Genomic DNA, 10970 nt, shown 5'->3' on the forward strand with positions numbered 1-10970 from the left:
TCTCCCTCTCTCCCTCTCTCCCTATCTCTCTTTCTCCCTCTCTCCCTCTCCCTCTCCCCCTCTCTCCCTCTCTCCCTGTCTCTTTCCTTCTCCCTCTCCCCATCTCTCCCTGTCTCTTTCCTCCTCCCTCTCTTTCTCTCCCTCTCCCTCTCCCATTCTCTCCCTCTCTCCCTCCCCCTCTCTCCCTCCCCCTCTTTCCCTCTCCCTCTCTTTCCCTCTCCCCCTCTTTCCCTCCCTTTCTCTCCCTCTCTCTCTCCCCCTTTCTCCTTCTCTCCCTATCCCTCTCTCCCTGTCTCTTTCCTTCTCCCTCTCTCCCTCTCCCCTTCTCTCCCTCTCTTCTTCTCCCTCTCTCCCTGTCTCCTCCCATCTTTCCTCTCTTCCTATCTTCCTGTCTCCCTCTCCCCCTCTCTCCCTTTATTCCTCTCCCCCTCTTTCCCTCTCCTTCTTCCCCTCTCTCCCTTCCCCTCTCCCTCTCTTCCTCTCCCTTCCCCTCTCTTCCTCTCTTCCTCTCCCCCTCTCCCCCTCTCCCCCTCCCCCTCTCTCCCTCTCTCCCTCTCTCCCCCTTCACCCCCTCTTTCTCCCTCCCCCTCTCTCCCTGACCACACTGTGCGGAGACCATAACCCACTGAAGTCTGAGAGAGTAGGGGGCTGGGGTGTGGTGCCTGGAATTGGGGGGTGTGGTGGGTGGCCACTTGTGCTCCATGGAAGGTCAGAGTGTTGGGGGACTTGGGCCCTCTCCACAGGTGTTTCCCCCATTGCACTGTGGGATCTCAGCGCCACGGGGGACATCGAGCTGGGCTGCCAGCGCCACCGCGGGCCTGCCGTGAGATCTGGGACAGGCCGTCCAACGTGTAGATGCTCTGGCTTCCCCATGAGAAAATGGGCCGAACCCCAAACCTCCTGCACAGCCTGTGGGGAGCCTGTGGGGAGCCGGCCGGCACCTGAGGTGTGTGTGGGGGCTCCCAGGATAGGATGCCTGCACGCCACAGAGGGGGGGTGACCACTAGGGTTACACACCTTACGTTGAAGGGAGCAGTCAGGGTTCCCTCCTAGCTCTCTGTAAGAATCCCACCTCCAGAAAAGGCTTGAACGGGTTAAGAGGCTGAGTTTGGGGGGAAGGGGGCTTCCTGGTGTCCCCTCCCCAAGTCTTTCTCTCTCTCTTTTTTTAAAAAATTATCTTTGTTTATTTATCGGATACAGACAGCCAGAAATTGAGTGGAAGGGGGACATAGAGAGGGAGAAAGAGAGACATCTGCAGTCCTGCTTCACCACTCACAAAACTTTCTCCCAGCAGGTGGGGACCAGGGGCTTGAACCCGGGTCCTTGCTCACTGTAGCTTGGGCACCCAACCAGGTGTGCCTCTGCCCACCCCCCTGCCCCTGCCCTCTAACTGTCAAAGCTCTGTAACCCTTTACACTCCTTGGCCCCTGGGCCTTTTCCCTTCTCCCACGCCGGCCTCCCTGAGGCCCCGGGCGACAGTCGCAGGCTCGCAGGTCTGGGCTCACTCAGGCTGCGGCCTAGGGGCTTTTGACTGCTGAGCTCCAGGCCTGAGTCTTCACACAGGGCCTGTGCTGTTGGCCCTGCGGGTCCAGTACTGGAGCCCAGTGCATCCTGGGAGGCTGCCAGTGTGCTCCGATTCCCTTCAGCTGGGCCTGGCTTCCCGCAGCGGGTGGAGGGCACGGATCCCCCGAGGCCTGACTCAGTTTCCCCGCAGACGCCAGAGGGCCTCTGTTTGGTATTGGGATGCGGGGGGCGGGGAGGGGCAATTTGGAGAAGACGTGCTGGGGTACTAGCCACCCCAATATCTAGCACTCGGTGTCCCTGTGATGCTGGGGAAGGGGGAGAGAGATGAGTCATTCTCTCTGCCTGTGGGGACAGCGCCCACAGGGGGCAGGGCCAGCATTGGGCCTGAGGTCAGGAGGGGCTGGGGGAGCAGGGTATGGCTGGGGTGGGGGGCTCAGGCTGCTGGCGGTGGGGGGCGTGATGGCAGCTGCCCTCCAGTCCAGCAGGATTATGGGCAGAGCCAGCCTCCCTGTGGCCATGGGTTGTCCCCAGGGGTGGGGAGGTGAAGGGGACGTGGCTGGCAGCCCTCACTTGCCCTTGCCCCCCTCCCCCCATGATCTTGTGTTCTGTGGGTGCGGGCAGGTGTGGCGGACACCCAGTAAGCCCCCACTCAGTGTCATCAGAAAGCAGGGTTGCCCGTGGGTGCCGGCTCGAAGTGCCACTCTCACCAGGCAGCTGCTGAGCCTCTGACCCGTGACATAATCTTCTGACTGGGTCTCCGCCCAGGTTTTGTGCCGGGAACTGTGGCCGTGGCAGGCAGGGAGCATCAGCTGCATTTCCTCTGAACTTTCCCAGTCACAAGTGGGGAGGGCACCATCTGGAAGGAGAAGGTTGGATCATTAAAAGGAAACAAACAAACAAAACATCAAAAGACAATAAATTGCCAAGAGTTGCTGGGCTCTGGGTACATGCAGAGGCAAGACAGGAGGGAGATGAGGGGCCGGGCGGGGGATGCACTGGGCTGAGCGTGCACATAGTACTAAGCGCAAGTACCCACACAAGGATTTGGGTTCCAACCCCCACCCTCCCTTCACAAGCGGTGAAGCAGGTCTGCAGGTGTCTTTCTGTCTCTCTGCCTCTCAGTCTCCCCCTCCTCTCTCAATTTCTCTCTGTCTTATCCAGTAAAATGGAAATAAAGGCCTCCAGGAGCAGTGGATCCAAAGTGCTGGCACTGAGCCCCAGTGAGAACCCTGGAGGCAAAATAAATAAACAAATAAATAAGTAAAATACAAAAGAGAGAGAAGGTGAAGTCCCACAGGGAAGAGTGGAGGTTGGGGGCAGGCTTCTCTTGAGGCGGTGGGGTGTGTGTGTGTTGGGGGGAGGTGGCCCGGCTCTATCTCCCTCTCTCTCTCTCTCTCTCTCTCTCTCTCTCTCTCTCTCGTCTGGAAACTCCCTGAAAGCAGATGCAGGCGCTCAGATCGGCCCCGTCTTCCCTTCACTCTGCAGGGGCCAGCCTCGGTGTGACCACCCTGCTGAAGAGACGGAGACAGGACGGCCCTGCAGGGCTGGGTGGGAAGACCTCTGCCCCCTATCCCCTTGTCCTTTGCCCCTTGCCCCAGAGATGTGCTGCCTCCTGGGCTTTGACACCCTCCAGCCCTGTCTCCCCCAGGCAGAACAGAGACGGAAACGTCCCCCTGCCCTGAGAGCCTGCCAGCGACAGGAGACAGCGGGGCAGAGCTGTGTCAAGCGTGCCCCCCCCCCCCAGAGGCATTCCCTCAGGGCCATGCCCACCCCGAGGCCTGGCCGCACTTCCCTGTGGTCTCTCTGCTCCCTGGTTCTGTTGCCAGAGGGAGTAAGAGCGGGTGGGAGCTGGCACAGAGGCAGTCTGGGGGCTCTGCTGGTGCAGGTGTTCATGGAACAGTGTCTGACCTTTGCTTATGTGTGTGTATTATTTTAGAGAGAGAGAGAGAGAGGTGAAGGACTTCAGGGAGGTGTGATCTTGGAGTAACAGGACACAGAAATGACCCTGCTCCCCAAAGCAACTATAAACCCGACCAAATCCACTACAGCTGGGCAATCTGCAGGCTCAGCCGCCAAGTCGCAGATGCTGCCATGACGCCACCCTGACTTCTCCAGGCAGACGACCTCACCAATATGTCCTGGAACCCCCCCCCCCCAAAGCCCTGCCCCACTAGGGAAAGACAGAGACAGGCTGGGGGTGTGGATCCACCTGCCAGCACCCGTGTCCAGTGGAGAAGCAATGACAGAAGCCAGAACTCCCTTCTGCTCTCCATAGAGAATCTGGGTCCAGACTCCCAGAGGGAGAGAAATGTCAGGGGGAAGATGATCAGAGGGCTCTGGACTCCAACTCCATCAGGACCCAGAGAGAGAAGAGCAGAAAGGGAGGGACATTTGGATGGAGTAACAGGTGCAGGTGTGACGTGGAAAAGAAAAGATGGGACCTTAAAAAGGGGGAAAAATCTATACAGATATAGACATTGTTGTAGGAATAATAGTCAACCCATATCTGCAGACTTAGAAAAATGTAATTTTATTACCTCCAGGGTTATCACTGGGGCTTTAGAATCCACTGCAACTGGAGGCCATTTTTTTTCTATTTTTTGGATAGGACAGAGAGAGAAACTGAGGCAGGAGGGGCGATAGAGAGGGGGAGAGAAAGAGAGACACCTGCAACCCTGTCAGCTGCTTGTGAAGCCACCTTCCTTGCAGGTCGGGAGCCGGGGGCTCGAACCCAGATCCTTGCGCAGGTCCTTGTGCTCAGTACTATGTGCGCCCAACCGGGTGTGCCACTGCCCAGCCTTGTCTTTTTATTGTTCGTTCTTATTTTTCTGATATGTAAATAATTTTTAATTCCCTACGCTCTAGGGAACTGGGTTGTTTCTTTGTCCAACTGGGTTGGTTTCTTTCTCTGTAGGATAGGAATTCTGTGTCTGTGGATGGACTGATGCCCGTGCTGGCATCCTGTGCCAGGCTTGGAGATTCTCTCCTGGTCACCATCCCACACTTGTGCCCACCCCTTTTCTCTGCAGCGAGAGCCCCTTCCGGGTGGACTTGCTCCCTAGACAGACCTGGGAAGCGAGACTCGCAGACTGTCCACGCCACACGACGTAGGTGGGAACGGGGCTCTGACCTGCTCCCTCACTCTCTCTGGTCCTGCTGCAGGGGAGGAGAACCAGCCAGGCTGGCTGTGCCCGGATGAGGACAAGAAGACCAAAGCTCCCTTCTGGTGCCCGGTCTTGGCCTGCCGCATCCCCGCCTTTTCTGCCCGGGGCCTCAGCCTGCAGGTGAGTGGGGCCCATCGGGGGTGAACCCACCGAGAAGGCCCTTTCGTGGTTTTCCTGCTCTTTGGAGGAGAGGCGCGTTTACACGTTCAGATCCAGCTTCTCCACGTTTCACTCATCGCTGGACATGGTCAGGCCTTTTTGTGGCTTCAGAAGCCGCTCCACCCCCTGCCCCCTCCCCCCAACACACAAAAGAGGAAGGAGACAGAGGAGGAAGAGGAGAAGGGGGTTGCCAGCAAAGGGTCAAGTGAAGGGGAAGCTCCTTTGTTTTGCGAGAGCAAATAGCGATGACCTCACTTGCTGCTGACTTGACTTCTGCTCGAAAGACTGGCAGTTAAACGTCCCCAGGTGGTTCTCTTGTGGACTTGTGGGCTGGACCCTTCATGACACAGAGCTGGGAGCCCTCATGCCTCTGGCTGCCAAGTACCCAGTGCCTGGCTGTCTTTCTCTCTGTTTAATACCTAAAGGACCCTGTTGTTAAAATTCGGAGGCTCCTGCTGGCCGGGTTGGCTTCACAATACAGCTTCAAGCTGTATTTCTTTATTCAGGAACAACGATTCACAAACTAAACCAAACTAATCACCAAACAGAACTCTGCTGTCTCTTTGCGGCGGCGCAAGCACTCTCTCTTACTCTGGAACTCTGCAACTCAGGAACCCTGCGACTCTTCACTCTGGAACTCTGGCGGGGTTCCTTTTGGGGCGGGGCCAAGCAGGCCCGCGAAACTAACTGGACTGATCCAATTCTCTTGGCGGGGGAGAACTACCCAACGTAAAGCATACAACAGGACCCCATGAGCAGATCTGTTTTACAGGAAAGCAGAGCAGGGCCCAAAGAAGTGATTTTCTTTTCTTTTCTTTTTTTAAATTTTAAATGTTTGTTTATTTATTTATTCCCTTGTGCTTCCCTTGCTGTTTTATTGTTGTGGTTATTATTGTTGTCATTGATGATGTTGTTGTTGGATAGGACAGAGAGAAATGAAGAGAGGAGGGGAAGACAGAGAGGGGGAGAGAAAGACAGACACCTGCAGCCCTGCTTCACCACTTACAAAGCTTTCCCTCCTGCAGGTGGGGACTCGAACCCAAACTCTTGTGAATTGTAACACCCCAGCCCCCGGGTCAGCTCCCTTGTGCAGAGGGGTCTTTTGGGTTTAGGCCCTCACCCTCCTAAGTGCTGGCTGTCTTCTTGGACCTGCGCTTCCTGGACTCCACTGCCTGGCGCTGGATGGTGTTACCACGGCAGTGCAGACACGGGCTGCATCCCCCCCAAAAACCCCCCATCTTGGAGGACAGGCTGGGAGTGTTGGGGGTGGGCAAGAGTCTGGCAGAAGGGGCCAGGCTGTCTTTCCTCTGTTGGAGGTGACCCACCAAGCAGCCGGATAGTGGGTAATAGGGGGCTGGGGGGGGGGGCTGAGCTTTGGGACCTGTAACCCCAGCTGGACAGAAGTGGAGCCATGGAATGCTGGGTGGTGGTGGGGGGGGGTAGGGCATGTGGTGGGCAGGCCTCTGGGTAGATCCATCCAGAGTAGAAAAGGATCCGCCCAAGAAGGATTTCAGCCATGACTCTGTCACCGGCTTGATGGAGTCAGGTATCCCCCAGACTCTAAGGGTTGCTGACACAAAGGCTGGATGAAGTGGCCTCTGGACCCCCAAGCTCTTGCTCATTAAAATAACTCCAGTATTCCAACAGGGCTGGAGCAGACTGTACCATTGAGCACCAGCAGAGGGCAGCACATTCCAGGCAAAGGGGCCAGAGACCCTGCATTCCGACACAGGCCACCTTTCCAGCTGTCCTTACTCTGTTTTCTTTATTTTAATTTTCTTTAAATATTTTAACTTTTTATTAGTGAATTAATAATGATGAACAAGATTGTAAGATAACAGGGGTACAACTCCACTCTGTTCCCACCACCAGAGCTCCCTGTCCCCTCCCCTCCAGTGGAAGCTTCCCTGTTCTTTATCCCTCTGGGAGCATGGCCCCAAATTCTCTATGGGGAGCAGAAGGTGGGAGTTCTGGCTTCTGTCATTGCTTCTTCACTGGACATGGGTGTTGGCAGGTGGATCCACACCCCCAGCCTGTGTCTGTCTGTCCCTAGTGGGGCAGGGCTCTGGGGAGGGGACACATGGGTGAGGGCATCTGCCCAGGGAGGTCAGGATGGCATCATGGTAGCATCTGCGACTGGTGGCTGAAAGGTGGTAAGATATAAAGCAGGACAAATAGTTTAATAACCAGGAACCCAAAGGTAGGAGTAGAGCAGATAAAATTAGGTGTATCCGGGTAGAAAGAAGCTAGGGGGAGTCAGGCGGTAGTGCAGCGGGTTAAGTGCAGGTGGCATGAAGCAAAAAGGACCGGCTTAAGGGTCCTGGTTCGAGCCCCCGGCTCCCCACCTGCAGGGGAGTCGCTTCACAGGCGGTGAAGCAGGTCTGCAGGTGTCTATCTTTCTCTCCCCCTGTCTGTCTTCCCCTTCTCTCTCCATTTCTCTCTGTCCTATCCAACAACAATGACATCAATAGTAATAATAATAATAATAACTACAACAATAAAACAAGGGCAACAAAAGGGAATAAGTAAATAAATATAAAAATATTTAAAAAGATATTAAAAAAAGAAAGAAGCTAGGAAGTCTACCACTCTGCTGTCTGTCTGTCTCATCCGATCGAGGTTTTCAGCGTAACCCACAGAAGGGTGGGGCATCTCTCCCACTGCGGCAGGAAACAGAGCCTGGGGAGAGCCGCCTCAGTGAGACTTGTGTCCACAGGTGTGGGAGGTGGCTCTGGGCTCTGGGGACAGTCTGCTACACATGGAGACTGGAACATGGGCAGCCTACGTGGGCCACCAGCCCTTCATGCTGGCAGGCTGCGGAGTGGCTCTGCTGTGGGGTCTCCAGCCGCCCTACCCCCTGCCCTCTTAGAGTTGGAGGAAGGCAGGAAGGATCGGGAGGAAGTGTGTGTGTGTGTGTGTGTGTGTGTGTGTGTGTGTGTGTGGAGGGGGAGAGGCAGGGCTGTCACTGGAACCCCCTGCCATCCAGGGCAGGCGTCTGTCCTCTGTGGCAGCGCGGGGGCCAGGTGGTGGCTCACATCATAGGGCTCAAGGACTGGGGTTCAAGCCCCTGGTCCCCACCTGCAGGGGGAAAGCTTCACAAATGGTGAAGCAGGGCTGCAGGCGTCTCTCTGTCTCTTTCCCTATCTCTCCCTCTGCTCTCAATTTCTCTCTGTCTCTATCCAATAACAAATAAACAAATAAACAAACCAATCAAATTAAATCGAAATGAGATGGGTGTGGGCATGAATAGTTTTCAAGAAATCTTAACTGAAAATCTCTCTGCTGGCGTAGAGAATCCATCCCTCTGACTCCTGCAAGCTGGAAGATTCCAGAGCAGTGAGCAGAGTGTACCGCAGGCAGAGTGCCCAGGGCCTGCTGGAGGGCTAGAGGGCTCTCATCTGGATTTGAACGGCGCCCAGGAAGTTGAATGAGCTCTCCTGTGAGCTGCTGCTCTTGGCGCCCCCTGGCGCTGATCTCCTTAGCGTCCTGTCTTTTGTCTGCAGCTCGGGGCCCTGGTCCACAGTCCCGTCAGCTACCCTCTGTTAGGATTCTCAGCCGTCAGCACCTCTCTGCCGCAGGGCTACCTCTGGGTAAGTGTCCCCTGTCCCCGGGCCGGGCAGGGAGGCCGGTGTCCTGGAGCAGGTGCTGGGGACAGAGGGCAGAGGACACAGGGCTTAGAGTCGGCAGGCACACCGGAAACACCAGGGCACCGGGGGCCCAACAAGGGGGTCTGGCTGTCGTGCAGGGCTGCGCTGCTGTGAAGGGAAGAGCCGTGGAGCTCTGCGGGGTGCCCGGGTCCCCCTTCAGCTCAGGGGGCCGCAGGCAGGGCTGGCTGTGGCCTGGCTCTTGCAGAAGGCCCTGCTCTCCGCTCCGTCCCCAGTGTCCTGGACAGAACCTCTGTCTGTTCAGACGGGTGCAGAGCTGGGCCTCCCTGGACTCCTCAAGGCTCCCCACACCCCTTCCCCAGCCGGTCCTGAGACTCAGGGCACAAGGCACCCCTGCCTCTCCCCCCCCCCCCCCACTTCCTCCCGATCCTTCCTGCCTTCCTCCAACTCTAGAGAGGGCAGGGGGTAGGGCAGCTTGAAACCCCACAGAGAGACGCACTGGCTTAGACAGTCCCTTGCTAGGATGGCTTGCTTGTCCTTCACTGTTTGCTAAGTGTCTAGCACACAGTCTGTCCATCCACATCTGTGTGTGTGTGTGTGTGTGTGTGTGTGTGTGTGTGTGTGTTGGTGCCTATGTGCAAGACACACAGGGAAAAGCCACCGCCCAGCCAGTGTGCGTTTTGAAGCGGGGTTGCGTGTGTCCCTTTGTGGCTGGTTACATCTGTCGGTGACTTCGTGGGCTGAAGTCCACCCTGAGGAAAAGTAAAGGAAGCAGGGAGCCGAGGCACCGGCTGGCTAGCCCACCTCAGCCGCTCCCTTATATGATCTCCTCTGGGCCCTGCATCCTGGGCCCTGCATCTGACGTGTTGCCATGGCAGCGGGGACCAGTGACCTTCAGTCAGGGCAGAGAGATGCTGGAGATGCTGACAGCAAGGGGAGGGTTGGGGGCAGCCCCTGGCAGGGGCAGGGGCAGGGGCAGGGGCAGGGGCAGGGGCAGGGGCTCAGCTGCTCCGGGGCTCACCCTGACGGGCTCTCTGACTTTGTGTCCCAGGTCGGGGGCGGGCAGGAGGGCGCGGGGGGCCAGGTGGAGATCTTCTCCCTGAACCGGCCCTCACCCCGCACGGTCAAGTCCTTCCCGCTGGCCGCCCCCGTGCTCTGCATGGAGTACTTGCCCGAGCCGGAGGACGGGGGCGGTGGCGACGGAGCTGGAGCTGGAGACGGAGAGGAGGACCGGCCGGTGGCTGACCCCTCCGCGGCCGTGCACCCCACCATCTGCCTCGGCCTCCAGGATGGCAGGTGAGCAGAGTGGCAGGGGCAGGGCCAGGGGGCACGGTGGGCCATAAGGATGGTGGTGCCAGAGCCCACAGAGACATGGCACCCCGTCACAGTGCCCTCAGCTCATTCAGTGGTCGCTGACAGCTCCGTCCTTAAGGCTCCTTGCAGGGCGGGTGAGGGACCCCTGACTATGGGGAGCCCCCCTGCAGCTGGCACATAGTTGCAGCAAGGGTCCCCTGGGAGCCCCCCTCCACAGCCACGCTCCGCAGCTGGGGTGCAGGAAGCCTTCATTCCTGTGATCCAGAAGTCAAGGGGGTGACTCCTGAACCCCTTTCTCTGGCCGTGCCCCGCTCCCTGTCTGCCCCCAACTGTCCTACATGGGGGTGCTGAAGGGCAAGGGGTTTCTGAGCGCCTCCAGTGTGCTGTTCCCCAGGCGAGAGGCTGAGCACCTCTCAGAAGGCCCACTGGGAAGGCTTTCTCTCTATTCCCCACGCAAGAAACTGAGGGGGCAGGTGGTGGTGCACAGGGCTAAGCGCACATGGTGACAAGAGCAAGGAGCCCCAGCTGCCCTCCTACAGGGGGTCTGCCAGCCACACTCATTCACTCAGTGTCCCCGGCCCCCAGGGAGGCTCGGAGGCTCTCCCCACCCCCCACACTGGTCTCTTGTGGGTGGCCCCAAGGAATGGAATCAGAGACGAGACAACTGACTTCTCTACCTCCACACAGAGCCTCTGAGACTCACTCACTCTGGAGGCTTGGTGTTATGGCTGGCGCTCGGTGCCGGCACGAGGAACCCACTGCTCCTGACGGCCGTTTTTGCCCGTTTTATTGGACAGGACAGAGGGAAATTGAGAGAGGAAGGGGGAGGTATGGAGGGAGAGACAGAGAGACACCTGCAGACCCGCTTCACCACTTGTGAAGCGTCCTACCTGCTGCTGGGGAGCTGGAGACTCCAACCCGGTACCTTGCACAGGTCCTTGCGCTCTGTACTGTGTGCCCTTAGCCGGGTGCACCACTGCCCGGCCTTTTTATTTATTTATTTGCTTATTTGTTTGTTTGTTTGTTTTTGTTGCCACCAGATTTATCACTGGGGCTCACTGCCAGCTCTTTGAATCTACTGCTCCCTGTCTATTTATTTTTCCTCTTTTTTTCTTTTTCTTTCTATTTCATTTGACGGGACAGAGAGAAATTGAGATGGGTGTGGGAGATAAAGAGGGAGAGACCCCTGCAGATCAGCTTCACC

General features: G+C 57.3%; 1 protein-coding gene across 1 annotated transcript in view; it reads left to right on the forward strand.

Moving 5' to 3' along the window:
• ARHGEF10L (Rho guanine nucleotide exchange factor 10 like) overlaps positions 1-10970 on the forward strand; it is a 76616-nt gene that overhangs the window by 21127 nt on the left and 44519 nt on the right. Inside the window, exons 11-13 of the mRNA XM_060200860.1 lie at positions 4687-4808; positions 8351-8437; positions 9504-9748. Of these exons, the coding sequence (XP_060056843.1) occupies positions 4687-4808; positions 8351-8437; positions 9504-9748 (454 nt within the window). The remainder of the gene's footprint in view (positions 1-4686; positions 4809-8350; positions 8438-9503; positions 9749-10970) is intronic.

The sequence above is a fragment of the Erinaceus europaeus genome, chromosome 11 (genome assembly GCF_950295315.1).
Source record: "Erinaceus europaeus chromosome 11, mEriEur2.1, whole genome shotgun sequence".
NCBI lineage: Eukaryota > Metazoa > Chordata > Mammalia > Eulipotyphla > Erinaceidae > Erinaceus > Erinaceus europaeus.